This window comes from Felis catus, chromosome C2 (genome assembly GCF_018350175.1).
Source record: "Felis catus isolate Fca126 chromosome C2, F.catus_Fca126_mat1.0, whole genome shotgun sequence".
Lineage (NCBI taxonomy): Eukaryota > Metazoa > Chordata > Mammalia > Carnivora > Felidae > Felis > Felis catus.
Window position 1 is genome coordinate 83,284,943 of NC_058376.1, and position 16,389 is coordinate 83,301,331.

Genomic DNA, 16,389 nt, shown 5'->3' on the forward strand with positions numbered 1-16,389 from the left:
AAAGGGAAGACCATATGGGGAGGGGAGCCTGGGAGCCACCCCCCAGACGCCCCTGCCAACAGTCCTGGTGGCAGCCGCAACCCGTGGGTGAAGGACTCACCTTTATTCACAGGCATCAGTATAGTCTGTACACCTCCAGATGTATTTACACTGAGTGGCTTGAGCTGGCTGGGGATCGTCAGGACAGCCTGCTGGGGATTGGATTGGCTGGAGTGAATCTTTAGCAATCCTAAAATAAGTTGGAAGATAAGGCCAAGCTGAAGATCAGATGCTTTCTGAAAGTCCTGCCTTCTTCAGCATTCACCTTTCCTCACAGGAGGAAGTTCTTAGGACATCTACCCCTTCAGTAAACGGAGAGCTGGAAGCAATGGATGTGACAGATTTCACAATGAAAACAATGCCGTGACAGTGATGATTTATTTTTGCTCCGCAATCATGAAGTAACAAATTTTTGGAAAAGCAACACTAATCAACAAGAGAAAACGTGAAAAAGTATTAAAAAAATTAAAATTAAAAAAAGAGAAAAAGTAGGGGCGCCTGCATGGCTCAGTTGGTTGGCCATCCAACTCTTGATTTCGGCTCACGTCATGATCTCACAGTTTGTGAGTTCAAGCCCCGCACTGGGCTCTGGCAGTATATAGCCTGCTGGGGATATTCATTCATTTTCTCTCTCTCTCTCTCTCTCTCTCTCTCTCTCTCAAAATAAATAAAACAATAAAAAAAGAGAAAAAAATCCCCCAAAGCCCAACCACAGAGAGAACAGTATTAACATTTTAAGACAGTTCTTTCCATGTTTGTTTTCTGTGACAATTTCTGTGTTTTGTATGTAGCTGTGACAGGTACAAACTGAATATAAAATTCTGTATTCTGATTTGGATAACTGTCATTTTCTTACTTTAAAACCTTCTCTGGCTCCTGGCTGCCCAGAGAATGTTTCCAAAATTAGTTTCAAAGTATTCAGAGTCCATTTTAAGCTCATCCCAGTTTATCTGCATCCCCTTCACACCATCCTTATAGATCAAATACTCCTATCTGTGTACTCACCATACCTTCTAATTTCCTACTTGTGTGCAGCTCTCATCTTTCAAACATCAAATATTCTCCACCTATTATTATTTTTAAGTAAACTCTACCCGCAATGGGGGGCTCAAACTCACAACTCCAAGATCAAGAGTCGCATAATCTACCAACTGAGCCGGCCAGGTGCCCCTCCACCTGTCATTTTAGAAAGGATCACCCTCTTCCACTTTCCTTTTAGGCTAAACTTCCATATTCCCATTTCCACTATTCAACTACTGGAGGCATTCAGAGGCCGGTAAAAACAATAGGCAGTTACTGTGAGACAGCACAAAAGACACAACACAAACATGCTGTCACACACTTAAAAACAGCAATAGGAAAAAAAAACAGCTTAGAGGCTAAAGATACTTTAAGACATTGGAAAGCAGAGGGTATGTATGTGTAAAAGGAAAATAATAATCTTAAAACCTTTCTGAAACAAAGCCTTATAAAAATCTTTCTTTGGAACAGATGAATGTCAAATCAGATAGTAAGTTGTTTTTTGTTTTTTTTTTTTTAATGTTTATTTATTTTTAAGAGAGAGAGGGAGGGAGAGCACACACACAAGGAGGGGAGGAACAGAGAGAGAGGGAGACAGGGAATCTCAAGCAGGCTCCATGCTGTCAGCATAAAGCCTGACTCAGGGCTCGATCCCACCAACTGTGAGATCATGCCCTGAGCCCAAACTGGACATTTAACTGACTGAGCCACCCAGGTGCCCCTAGGTAGTAAGTTCATACCGAGATGTACCCTCAAAAGGAACAACAATGATGTACAAAAACAGACACTTAGATCAGTGGAACAGAACAGACAACCCAGAAATGGACCCACAAACGTATGGCCAACTAATCTTTGACAAAGCAGGAAAAGACTATCCAATGGAATAAAGACAGTCTCTTCAGCAAGTGGTGCTGGGAAAACTGGACAGCGACATGCAGAAGAACGAACCTGGACCACTTTCTTACACCAGACACAAAAATAAACTCAAAATGGATGAAAGACTAAATGTAAGACAGGAAGCCATCAAAATCCTCGAGGAGAAAGCAGGCAAAAACCTCTTTGACCTCGGCTGCAACAACTTCGTACTCAACACGTCTCTGGAAGCAAGGGAAACAACAAAAATGAACTACTGGGACCTCATCAAAATAAAAAGTTTCTTCTGCACAATGAAGGAAACAATCAGCAAAACTAAAAGGCAACTGACGGAATAGGAGAAATTATTTGCAAACGACATATCAGATAAAGGATTAGTATCAAAATCTATAAAGAACTTATCAAACTCAACACCCAAAAACCAAATAATCCAGTGAAGAAATGGGCTAAAGACATGAATAGACACTTCTCCAAGAAGACATCCAGATGGCCAACCAACATATGAAAAAATGTTCAACATCACTCATCATCAGGGAAATACAAATCAAAACCACAATGAGATACCACCTCACACCTGTCAGAATGGATAACATTAACAACTCAGGCAACAACAGATGTTGGCGAGGATGTGGAGAAAAAGGATCTCTTTTGCACTGCTGGTGGGAATGCAAACTGGTACGGACACTCTGGAAAACAGTATGGAGGTTCCTCAAAAAAATCAGAAATAGAACTACCTTAGGACTGAGCAATTACACTACTAGGTATTTACCAAAGGGATATGCTGTTTCAAAGGGGCACATGCACCCCAATGTTTACAGCAGCACTATCAACAATACCCAAAGTATGGAAAGAGCCCCCAAAACCATCAATGGATGAATGGATAAAGATGTGGTATATGGAGTATTACTCGGCAGTCAAAAATGAAATCTTACTATTTGCAACTATGTGGATGGAACTAGAGGATATTATGCTAAGCAAAATTAGTCAGAGAAAGGCAAATATCATATGACTTCATTCATATGAGGACTTTAAGATACAGAACAGATGAACATAAGGGAAGGAAAGCAAAAATAATATAAAAACAAGGAGGGGGGAAAAACATAAGAGACTTAAATATAGAGAACAGAGGGTTGCTGGAGGGGTTGAGGAAGGGGGGATGGGCTAAATGGGTAAAGGCATTAAGGAATCTACTCCTGAAATCATTGTTGCACTATATGCTAACTTGGATATAAATTAAAAAATAAACTATTAAAAAAAAATAAACTATTTAAAAAAAGGACAATGACTTGATTTTTCATATTTTTCAAATTCTTATTTTTATCAAAATATTACATGCTTATCAGTTGAAAAGTAAAAAAATGCTGAAAAGGCTTTTAATTAAATATAGTCATCCTTTCCTCCACCTTCCTATCCTCATGTAGTTCCCCAGCAGTATCCACTTTCAACCATTTTGGCCCTGTTTTTTAATATATATGTCAGCATTTTATTTATTTATTTATTTATTTATTTATTATTTATTTATTTATTTATTTATTATTTATTTATTTATTTGTTTATTTATTTATTTATTTTTAATGCTTTTTATTTTTGAGAGAGACAGAATGTGAGTGGGTTGGGGCAGAGAGAGAGGGAGGCACAGAATCTGAAGCAGGCTCCAGGCTCCGAGCTGCCAGCACAGAGCCTGACACGGGACTCGAACTCACAAGCTGTGAGATCATGACCTGAGCCAAAGTCGGACGCTCAACTGACTGAGCCACCCAGGTGCCCCTATATCGCAGTATTTTTAAAAGAAAATGTATACTATAGGCCTTGACTAATTTTGATGTAACATTTTGATGTTACACATTGACTTATTATTAGTGTAGATCTGGGCATTTTAAGACACTTATAACCTTGTCTTTCCCTGTCCACCAAGAACGGTTCCCTACTGATTCAAAGAATACCATACAACGATTCCATTTTGTTCTCTGGTGTTAACATTTCCTCCTTTTTCAGTTGCTTAGCTCTCCTTCAAAATCTTACTAAGTCTTCCCACTTCCCTCAAAAATGCCATAAGCTGCTCCTTTACATAATTCTCCCTGCAGTCAAATCTCTCTAATGGTTCCATTTTTATAAGAGGTATCTTTTCTGAAGAGCTCTGATCTGCTCCACTCTGTTTCCTAGGCCTGCTGCACAGCTGTCATACTGCAAACATTCTTCACCATTACCCTGGGACTTCCCTTTACCTTCCTTCTATATCGGACCCTGTTTCTTCTTCTAAGTCTACACCTCTTCGCTCTGATAAAAAACATGTATTTTAGTAATGTCTTGAGACACGGCACATAGGGAATACATTTAGAACTGTGCCTGTCAGAAAATATTTCTGCCCTCACTCTCCATAACAATCTGCCTGACTACAGAATTCTGAACTGAAAATAATTTTCCCCTAGAATTCTGAAAAGCAGTATCACAACTTCCAGTACTGCTGAGAAGCCCAATGATAATGTAATTTCTGAGTTTTTCTACTTCTTCTTCTGACAACTTGTAAGATTTTCACCTTGTCCCTGGTGTTCTGATTTTGTGAACAAACTGTGCCTCTGTGTGAAGCACCTTTCATTCATTGTGTTGGACACTGTCTTTTGAACTTGGGAGTTTGTTCTTTTCAATTCTGAGATAAACTGTTTCATTTCTTGGATCATTTTCTTCCCACTATTTCCTGTTTTCTTTCTGGAACTCCTTTTAGTCTGATGTTGCCAGGACTCCCTAACACATCACCGAATTTTCCTTCTTAGTGTCTACTTTTTGGTCTGTTCTCTGCTTCTATCTTGTGTCCCACAGTTTAGTCTAAATGCTGCAGCCAGTGATTCTATTGAAAGGTAAGGCAGATAATGTTACTCCTTAGTTTAAAACCCTCCGATGGCTTCCCTTGGTGTAAAAGTCAAAGTTCTTAAGATCTTTTTATTTAAAAAAAATTTTTTTTAATGTTTAATTTTAGAGAGAGAGAGAGCGCACTAGTAAGGGAGAGGGGCAGCGGGATGGAGAGACAGAGAGATTGAGAACCTTAAACAGGCTCCAATGCTTAGCCCGGAGCCCGACACAGGACTCGATCCCATGACCCTGGGATCATGACCTGAGCTGAAATCAAGTGCAGACACTCAACTGACTGAGCCACCCAGACTCCCCTGAAAGTCAAAGTTCTTAAAATGACCTACACAGACCCTATGTGACTTGGCCCCCATCACTCTGACTCCCTTGCTCACTCTGCTCCACTCATAATGACCTTGTTCAGAACAGTCAATGTACACAAAAAATTGAATTAAAAAATTAATAATTATACCTCAGTTACATAAAGAGTCAACACCCAGGGGCACCTGGGTGGCGCAGTTGGTTAAGCGTCCGACTTCAGCCAGGTCACGATCTCACGGTCCGTGAGTTCGAGCCCCGCGTCAGGCTCTGGGCTGATGGCTCAGAGCCTGGAGCCTGTTTCCGATTCTGTGTCTCCCTCTCTCTCTGCCCCTCCCCCGTTCATGCTCTGTCTCTCTCTGTCCCAAAAATAAATAAACGTTGAAAAAAAAAATTAAAAAAAAAAAAAAAAGAGTCAACACCCACACAAAAAATTAATGAGCAGCAGAAAATAGTTTGATTACTTTATGAAAACATTATATACAGCAAATTTCATCAGCAGCATCCCAGGATATAAGAACTTAAAGCAGGAAGATTTCATTTATTTCATGTACAATACTTAATTAGAAAATGGGAGGGCATTTATTTCTCATAATAGCAACCCTCTATTTCTGTAATTTCTACTCCGGGCTTAACATGGTGCCTGCGAACATTCTATGAGCAAAGAACAGCACTCCCTGCACTAGAACTTTGTCAATGGTAACTGGCAGGTAGGTGGAAGTCATGGGAAACTCTACCAGCTTTAATCTTTTGGTCTTGAACTATCCAAAAAACAAAAGGACACAGGGGCTTGGTTTGGAGTTGTGTGTGGAATGTAGTAATAACAGCTATAAGAACAACAACATCCACAATCTTTTATCCAAGGGTACTAAGGTTATGTGTGTGCATGCATGTATTAATGTATATGTGTGTGTGTGTGTGTGTGTGTGTGTGTGTGTGTGTGTGTGTGTGTGTGTGTGTGTGTAACATATATCTCAGCGACAGTTTTTTCTGTCAGTGCAACCCAATAAGCTTTTATCAATCTACAACAAGGCAATACAAAAACTAAGAGTGTTTGGAAACTTTTGTAACATTGTGACATTGCTGTTGACATTTTTAAAAATAATTTTTTCAAAAAGTTTATTTGAGAGAGAGAGAGAGAGAGAGAGCGCGTGCGCAAGTGGAGGGAGGGGCAGACAGAGGAGGAAAGAGAGAGAATCCCAAGCAAGCTCTGTTCTGCCAGCTCAGAGCCCAATGTGGGTCTCAAACCCACGAAACTGCAAGATCATGACCTGAGCTGAAACCAAGAGTTGGACGCTTAACTGACTAATGTCACCCATGCACCCCTGCTGACGTTCTTACAGTATTTTACAGAAGTATCTGTATTAGATTGTAGAAAAACAAGCAGAAAAACTGATCTTTCAAGTTTGAGAAGCAATGCTGTATATTATATCAGTCCCCTGGCATGTGGGGCCACACAGTGTCATCCAAGCACCTTAGTATTTTTGTGGCAAAACACAAATTTTCATTTTAAGTTGCACAAATAGCCTGTCAATGAAGGTCAGATTTCACACTAAAATTAGTTATGCAAACAAAGAAACAAAAAAACACCTTTGGTTTTCACAGCTTTTCAGATCTTAAAATTAAAAGGAATGTGGACTACACAACATTAAACACGCTAATAGCAGCCATTATTTATATAACAGCTACTACATGTCAGACAGCATTCTAACCATTTACATATTAACTCATTTCATTCTCTCAACTGTATGAGGTAGGTATTATTATCAACCTGATTTTCAGCCAAGGAAAATGAAGCAAGTTATTTTAACTAAGGCAACCTGGCTCCAGGATTTATGCTGCAAGTTAACCAAAGAAGTAAAAGACACACTCTTCTGGGACCATTTAGTGCTGGCACAAAAAATATACACCTTACCAGGCCTCATACACATCACTCTAACTCTACCCAGTATACTAACTAATGTTAAAAATCATGACTTGGAGTCATCAAGGGTAATTTATATACTTTGTTTATGAAAGCAAAGAGTATGGATAATGTTTTGTAACATGTTCCATTCAGAACTGATGATGAAACAAAAAAAAAGATAATGTTACTTTAAGGAGAGTAAACTCTCAGTTCTCCACAAAATTACATTATGAAAGCAGCTAAAATACTCCAGAGTTCCAGATGGCTAAAGTTTTATTATGTCACTTAAAAGTTATTATTCAATCCATGAAACCAGCTCAGACTTAAAAATTCACATGTAGATTTTAGTTTATTATTATTATTTTTTTTTAAGTAGGCTTCATGCCCAGTGTGGAGCCCAATGTGGGGTTGAACTCACGACCCTAAGATCAAGACCTGAGCTGAGATCAAGAGTCCAATGCTTAACCGAATGAGCCACTCAGGCGCCCCATTGTGTAGATTTTAAAGAAAAATAAATTATCTGAAAAGCAGCTATGTGGAAAATGTTGCTGGGTTAATTTCTTTTAACTTATACAAAATACTGCTTAAGACCAAAATATTCTAGCGCAAAGAAGGGAGAGAGAAAAAATATTATGATACAACTGACCTGATACGGTGGCTTTTCCAGAGATTGTGTTTGGTGTGGGCACCAGGGACGTGGCACTGATGACAGAGGGAGCAGCAGGCTTGCAGGTTCCCACGGGGGCCTGGCTCACACACACTGGCTGCTGCCCAGAAGTTTTTATTACAGGGCCTACAGCAGATGATGAACTGGGAGCTGCTCCTTCTGACTGCTCACAAACAGGGCCGAAAATAATAGAAATTAAGAAGAAAGCAATGTAACTTACTCAGAACAGTAACTGGCAGATAGCATACTCAATACATGTTATCTATTAGCTATTCTATTACCTACCTATTAAATACCATGCATTTAAAAAGAGCGCCTCTCTAGTTTAGTGTTTCCTAAACTTTTAAAGATTTCACAGACCAGGAAAAGTTAAAAAATTATAAAACAAGGAGGCATCATTGTGTTATCACAGTAAAAAACAAAAAACAAAACAAAAAAAAACCTCAGCACCTACTACGTCACTTTATAAAAGGATATTTCAATACCAAATAAAGGAGGACATAATCTCAGAATATAAAAGTGGAATAAAATGAGCTTTATTAAAAACTCACTATAATGTTTGTCACATTCATTCAACCAACATCTACTTCATGGCAGGCACAGTGTTAAATCCTAAAGCCCAGAGAGAAAAACCCTCAAGGAAAACAGGTTGACTGACGAATGGTATAGTAGGCATAGGTACAAGGCACCATTAAAACTGAGAGGAAAAGAGATGCTGGGTGGCTCAGTTGGTTAAGAGTCCAACTCCTGATTTCGGCTCAAGTCATGCATGATCTCATGGTTCGTGAGAGCGAGTCCTGCATTGGGCTCTGCGCTGATAGTATGGAACCTGCTTGGGATTCTCTCTCCCTCTCTCTCTGCTCCTCCCTTGCCCATGCTCTCTCTCTCTCAGAATAAATAAGTATGCTTTAAAAAAAACAGAGAGGAAAATTACTATTTCTGCCTAGGGATCCCTGGGGAGAGGAGAGTATTGGGAAAAGCTTCATGTACAAAAATGGCACTTTAGGGGGATCTTCAAGATTCAAGACAGGAAAAGGGGGAAATGAATGTTTCATAGCAGAAGATAGTAGGTAGAAAGAGAGGCATGAAAGAACATGGTTATGTTCATGGGACTACATGCAAAGTAGAGTGATAACAGGCATGAGAGGTAGTAGTTGTAGGAGATGAAGCCTAAAAAGCAAGCAAAATCAGCTTCAAAAAAAGTCCCTGGGGTGCCAAGACAATTCAAAAGGGAAACAGACTTTAAATGATGGTAGGCCAATTGACTGTCTACATCCAAAAGAATGAAGTTTGGCCCTTACCTCACACCATATAAAGATTAACTCAAAATGGATCAAAGACCTATATATGAGCTAAAATTATAAAACTCTTAGATGAAAATGTTGGCTTAAATTTTATGATTTTGAATTTGGCAATAGTTTCTTAGCTATGATACCAAAAGCATAAGCAATAAAAGAAATACACTGGACTTTATCAAAATTAAAAAGTTTTGTGGTTCACAGAGTATCATCAAGGAAGTGGTAAGATGGACCACAGAGTGGTAGAAAATTTTTGTAAATCTGGTAAGAGACTTGTATCTAGAATAATAATGGCAAAGAATCTGAATAGACATTTCTCCAAAGAAGATACACAAATGGACAGTAAGTACATTAAAAGATGCTCACTATCATTAGCTATCAGAGAAATGCAACTCAAAGCCACAATGATTACCATTTCACACCCACTAGAATGGATATAACAACAAAAAAGGAAAAGAACAAGTGTCAACAAGGATGTAGAAAAACGGGAGCCCTCACACATTGCTGGTAGGAGTCTAAAATGGTGTAGCTGCCTGAGAAAACTGGCAGCTTCTCATAGTGTTAAACATAGTTTACGATATGATCCAGCAATTCCTTCCTGCAATTAGCCAGAAAAACCAAAAACCTATCATTACACAAAAACTTGAACATAAATGTTCATAGTAGCATTACTGATTATAAGCAAAAGGTAGAAACCACCCAAATGTCCTTCAACTAATAAATACATAAACAAGGGGCGCCTGGGTGGCTCAGTCAGTTAAGCATCCGACTTTAGTTCAGGTCATGATCTCACAGTTCGTGAGTTCGAGCCCCACATCAGGCTCTGTGCTGACAGCTCGGAGCCTGGAGCCTGCTTCGGATTCTGTGTTTCCCTCTCTCACGGCTCCTCCCCTGCTCACACTCTCTTTCTGTCTCTCAAAAATAAAAAAAACAATTAAAAAATAAATGTGTAAACAAAATGTGGTATGGCCATAAAACTGGATATCGACTATTCAGGTATAAAAAAATACTGATACATGCTACAACCTGGATGAACCTTGAAAACACTGTTAAGAGAAAGAAGCCAGACACAAAGAGTAGTTGCCTAGTACTGGGGGTAGGAGGGACTGCTACTGGGTATGGAATTTCTTTTAGGAATGTTAAAAAAATGTTCTAAAATAGAAAGTGGTGATGGTTGCAAAACCTTGAGAATATAATAAAAACTACAGAACTGTATGCTTTAAAATGGTAAATTTTATAGCATATGAATTATATTTCAATTTTTTTATTGATTTTTAATTTTTTTAATTTTTAATTTTTTTTAAAGTTTGAGAGAGAGATGAGGAGGGCAGGAGGAGAGAGAGAGGGAGAGAGAATCCCAAGCAGGCACTGTCAGCCCAGAGCCCAACATGGGGCTTGATCTCATGAACCCTGAGATCATGCCCTGAGCTACAATCAAGAGTTGGACACTTAACCGACTGAGCCACCCAGGTGCCCCTCCAATTTAAAAAAAATTTTTTTTAACATTTATTTATTATTGAGAGACAGAGGAGGAGCAGAGAGAGGAGGAGACACAGAATCTGAAACAGGCTGCAGGCTCTGAGCTGTCAGCACAGAGCCCGACATGGGGCTGGAACCCACAAACCATGAGATCCGGACCTGAGCCGAAGTCAGATGCTTAACCAACTGAGCCACCCAGGTGCACCCCACTCCAATTTTTTTTTTTTTTTTTTTTTTAAGTAGAATATGGCCCACTGGCATACTTGCTAAATACCTTAATACTTTTATGTTTCATTATGGTTTTCTACTGTTGTGCTAATTCTCACCGGCTGTGCAGGACCGTTTGCTGAGAGGGTCACAGCTGGGGAAGTGGCGGTTGTGATAACCCCTCCTGCCACTCTCAGCATTGTGGTTCCAGGCTTTGAGAGTTGTGAAGTGGCTGGTACAGACTTCAGTGTGCTATCAGATATTTTCATTAGTGATGCCTGTCCCCCAGGGGCTGCCTGCAGAAACAAAATTGGTTGAAGTAATAATGTTGCCTTGGTTTATAGGCACAATTTATTCCTTACGTACACAGGCCCCAAGAATTAAAGCACATCCAAGAAAGTCTTGCTAATCACAAACATAGGAGGTGTTTGTGCACCTTTCCAATAAACACTCAAGTTTATGACGTTTTACATACAAATGTTCCTTTACCTCTAATGTAGAACAAGTGAATGAATGCACTTACAAGTCACTATTTGGCAATAGTGACTTCAAAGATACTAGGTCATTTGTTATCAAAATAATGGAGTCTAAAATGCTCTTAAATATATGTGTAATCTTTAAACATGAAAATCTAAACAATATGGGCCAGATTTAAATGGGTAAGTTAAGTGCTCTAGGCTAGTACCTTAGCATTTTGTTATTGTTCAACAAATGTAGTACCATTAACAAATTATAGTTTTAGTGGGTTAAATTAAGGCTCAGCAAACGTTTCCTGTAAATGGCATTAAGCATTTACAGCACTGAAGGCCATATGGTCCTTGTTTCAACTCCTCAACTCTACTGTTACACGGGTGTGGCTGTGTTCCAGTAAAATATTATTCATAAAAATAGGAAGCCTTGGGCACAGTTCACTGACCCGTGGCCTAAATGACTGCTTACTGCCCAAAATTAATACACCCCACAAACAGATACCATTTATCAGTCCCTAGAACTGTGTGTCAGTAATGGCAAAAACACTTTCATGTATCTTATGTCAATGAATCTTTTCATAAACTTTATAGGGGAGATTTTAGTCCCATTTTATAGATGAAGAAGTTAAGCTCAGTAATTTTACCAGGGTCATACAGTTAGTAACTGGAAGCGCCATGATTAGAATGCAGAAGTAGTAGCCATTGGAGCCTGATACATACAAAAATTTTAGTCATACAAAAATGGCTAAAATTAAAAAGGATGACAGTCTCCCATATTGGTGAGAATGAACAGCAACTGTAACTCACATTACTTATGGGAGAGTCAAATGGTACAACCACTCTGCAAACCATTTGTCAGTTTCTTATAAACTTTCTTATTTTTTAAAAAAATTTAAGGTTTTATTTATTTTTGAGTCAGAGTGTGAGTAGGGGAGGGGCAGAGAGAGACGGAGACACAGAATCCGAAGCAGGCTCCAGGTTCCGAGCTGCCAGCACAGAGCCTGACTCAGGGCTCGAACTCACAGACTGCGAGATCATGACCTGAGCTGAAGTCGGACAATTAACCGACTGAGCCACCCAGGCGCCACCTTATAACTTTCTTATTAACATATACTTACCCTAGGACCTAGCTATTTTACAGTACAAAACATCTATACAAGAATGTTCATAATAGTATAGTTCATTAAAAAAAAAAAAAAAAAAGAGGCTATGTTTTAGAGTGACAAATGTTTTGTAACTTGACTGGGACAGTGCTTGCATGAGTTTGTACACTGGTCAACACTCATTGAGCAGTACACATATGGTCTATGCATTATTTTATGTAAATAATACCTTATTAAAAAGCAACAGGTGCGCTTGGGTGGCTCAGTCAGTTAAGCTCAACTCTTGACTTTGGCTCAGGTCATCAATTCACGGTATGTGAGATTGAGCCCCACATCAGGCTCTGTACTGATAGCATGGAATCTGCTTGGGATTCTCTTTCTGCCCCTCCCCCACTCATTCTCACCACCCCCCCAAATAAATATACTTAAAAAAAGAAAAAAAGCAACAGTAATTGTTCTGCAGTGGTATAACAGGAAGAAAGTCACTCCACTAGCTGCAACATAAGCAGGTAGGAAGAAATAAGCTAAGATTTTAAAGAACTGCCTAAAGAATTTTAGGGCCTCATATCGGTTTAAAATAGTGCATCTGACTCAAAGAAATGAAACAGTACTAATATGAAAAATATATGATGGAGAAAAAATTCCTTTTTTACAGACATAACCTACCAAACCTTCCTCAAGGTAAAACAAATAACCTGAATAGTTCTGTACCTACAAATAAACTGAAATTGTAGTTAAAAACCTTCCCAATTAGGAAAACTTCAGGTCATTATGGCTTCACTGGTGTATTCTAGTTAAAGAAAAAATAATACCAATTCTACATAAAATTTTTTACACAAAAAGTGAACGAGAGAAAAGTTTTTGTTTTCTGTTTTTAAGAGGGAAAAGTTTCTAACTCATTCACTTATGTGATATCACAACCAGACAGGAATTACAAAGAAAACCACTGACCAATAACCCTTACAAAAACTCTAAACAAAATTTTATCAAATAAAACCCAGCAATACATTAAAAGAGGATAACATGTCACAAACAAGTGGGGCTTATTCCAGGAATGCAGGGCTGGCTTAACACTTAAAAAAAAAAATTTTTTTTTTAATGTTTTTTAAGTAATCTCTACCCCTCAACATGGGGCTTGAACGCATGACCACAAGATCAAGAACACACGCTCCACCAACAGAGCCACCAGGTGCCCTCTTATGATCTTCTTAGTAACATTTTTTCTCTAGCTTATTGTAAGAATATATAATACATATGACATACAAAATGTGTGCTAGTCAACTATGTTATTGGTAAGGCTCTTGGTCAACTGTAGGCTATTAATAGTTAAGTTTGGGGGGAGTCAAAAGTCGTATGAGGATTCTCCACTGTGAGAGAGGTTGGCACTCCTGACCCCCACCCCTGTTGTGCAAGGATCAACTGTACATGGATACTGTGGATGGCATCACCTACTACACTATTCAGAATCTCCCGTACGAAGTTCCTCCAGAGACATTTTAGAATGAAGTATCAAGAAAACCTCTGTTTCTTCTAAGGAAATATGTAGGTATTGTTTTGCCTCTCACAAACTGAATTTTATAACTGATCATGCTTCTGATTTGCTTTGGCAAATTTTATTAATTATATAGGACATAGCTGTTTGCATATCTAATAACTCTGGCCTTATCTTCTCATTCTACTTGTATTTTCCCAAATTTCAAGATTTTATTCTTATTTTTCTATACTGTTTTATTATCATTTTTTTTTCTTAATGTTTATTTTTTGAGAGAGACAGAGAGATAGACAGAGTGAGAGCAAGGGAGGGGCAGAGAGAGAAAGAGAGACACAGGATCCAAAGCAGGCTCTAGGCTCTGAGCTGTCAGCACAGAGCCCGAAGTGGGGCTCAAACCCACAAGCTGGAGATCATGACCTGAGCCGAAGTCAGATGCCTAACTGATTGAGCCACTCAGGCGCCCCTTACTATTGATTTTTCTTGGGCAACCTTAATTTCTTTGTGGAAAAGGATAAGCTGTAAAAGTTTTAATAAATGCCATAACCACCTTGTATTTGGGGTATGTGTTTACTTACCTGGGTAAACAAAGTGGTTTTTTGTCCAGAGATGACTTTTAATGTTTGTTGCCCTTGTGCAGAAGATGTGCTGACTCCCAGCGTTCCTTGGACCACTGACCCAGTAGTCAGCTGTTTTCCAGATGTCTGGGGTGATGGCTGACCAACTAAAAATGTGCCCTAGAAACAAATAAAGACCTACTCAGTAATTATTAAGTTCAAATGACTTGGCCTGACCCTTTAAATCACAAGGTCCCATGTTACAAGCTACAATGCCCCCCTTGAATTCTCCAACTCAGCCAAAATAATTGTAAGGAACAGCTCTGCTCTCAGGGTCCCTCCCAAAAGCTCTCCCCACTTTTAGAACTCTGCACAGTAGCTGTGGAGCAGGCTGCTTAAAAACTCAAGTTTTACAACCGAGTCTTTAAATCTGGATTTAATTTTCAAGATTCATAACTATCCATCCTTAGTAAGAACACTGAGAACAAAAATTCTTAAAGAGGAGTCAAGACTTTAGCAATGAGGGGAAAGAAAGTAGAAACTTGTTACTAATCATGAATCCAACCTAACTCCAAATACCTTAACTTGATAGTACCTCTTTGGTTACTCCCTTCCAAGAGAAAATTTCCAACTGCACATGAACACTACTCACTAACTCATGGATTTGGAAGGCAAAAGCATAGGAAAAATCTTTCTTTGAGTCAGAAAGATCTGGGTTTAAATCCAAATTCTATCATTGGCTTAGCAGAGACATCTTGGGAAAGTTACTTAAGTCTTTCTGAATGTCTAGGACCTCTTGTCTCAACATAAAACAAGCCCAAAATAATATAGATTCATAACATAGCTAAAATGTTAGTATTGACTCCTGATCCCAGAGATGTAAAGATAAATCCACTATAATTAAAGGCAGTTATTAAGGAACCAAAGGATTTAAAAGACACCAGTCACAAACGATCAGACCTGAGGCGTTTGCTTCAGGATATAAGATGTGTAAGTCAGGTGCTGGGATATCCCTCCAGGGCCTGCAGGGCTCTGAGTTCCTCCTGTTCCTCCTCCTCCACCTCCGCTGCCACCGCCGCTGCCACCACTGCCTCCGCCACTACCACTGCCCGCAGCTGAGCCAGACTGGAGGTCTGAAAATACAATGAAATGACAGCAACATCAGAAAAGGTATTAAGAGGCTTAACAGAAAGATAGATGAGCCCAGAGGGATGTTTCCCTTACAGCGACATTCCTTCCCTTTTCTATTTTCTCCTTTCTTTTCTGTAATGTATCTATTCTGTGACAAGAGTGAGAAGAACATCCTAGAACTGAAGACTGATCTACTTCCAACTGAAGGACAGTTGACTAGTTCAGCTCTCGGTACAATGAAGAACTTAACTTTAATAAGAGTTTTGACTTAGTGTGGGACATCAAGAAAGTGTGATAGTGACATTTCTAACCAAGTGCTGACTGGAATGTGCTCAGAGAAGTGCTTATAAACATTCTGGCATCTCATTTGATTTCAGTGAAACTGCTGGAATTTAGTGTAATTTTACAGTACCTTTTCTGTTGCCCTCTGCCCCAGAAAAAACTGATTTTCTTCACATTTATAATGACTCCAGGGCCCCATTTTTTTTTTTTTCCTTTTAAAATTCTACTTTAAAGCCTTTGAATTTTTTTTACTTACCACTTGGTGACATAATATATACAAACTAAAACCTAAATAGCTCTCTGGGTGAATTGTGGAATACTTACATTGTCCTTTTCTTACATATCTTTTATATACTACAGCTTAAGTAGGAGGAAAAAATGCCAGGGTGAGAGAGCAGAAATCACCCATTATAGTTAGTAAACAAAATGGCGACTAGCTCACACACTACATTTTGGCAAGAGTGGCTAATTTTTAGTGAACCTATTATACCAATTATACTTGGGGGGGAGGGGCTTTTAAATCTTATTTAACATAATTTGTCAAACTGGCTTACATACAACACCCAGTGCTCATCCCAACAAGGACCCTCCTCAATGCCCATCACCCACTTTCCCCTCTTCCCTTGCACCATCAACCCTCAGTTTGTTCTCTGTATTTAAGAGTCTCTTATGGTTTGTCTCCCTCCCTGTTTAACTATTTTTTTCC

At 39.0% G+C, this 16,389-nt stretch overlaps 1 protein-coding gene across 4 annotated transcripts in view; it reads right to left on the reverse strand.

The window, feature by feature from the left end:
- The window catches only part of YEATS2 (YEATS domain containing 2), a 115,707-nt gene that overhangs the window by 17,423 nt on the left and 81,895 nt on the right, over positions 1 to 16,389 (reverse strand). For 3 of the 4 annotated variants that reach the window (XM_023260357.2, XM_023260358.2, XM_003991869.5), the window contains 5 exons: positions 15,231 to 15,403; positions 14,292 to 14,450; positions 10,771 to 10,947; positions 7,647 to 7,830; positions 101 to 229 (listed from right to left, as the gene is read on the reverse strand). In XM_023260357.2, coding sequence (XP_023116125.2) covers positions 101 to 229; positions 7,647 to 7,830; positions 10,771 to 10,947; positions 14,292 to 14,450; positions 15,231 to 15,403 — 822 coding nt within the window. The remainder of the gene's footprint in view (positions 1 to 100; positions 230 to 7,646; positions 7,831 to 10,770; positions 10,948 to 14,291; positions 14,451 to 15,230; positions 15,404 to 16,389) is intronic. The other variant, XM_023260359.2, reaches the window with a different exon arrangement.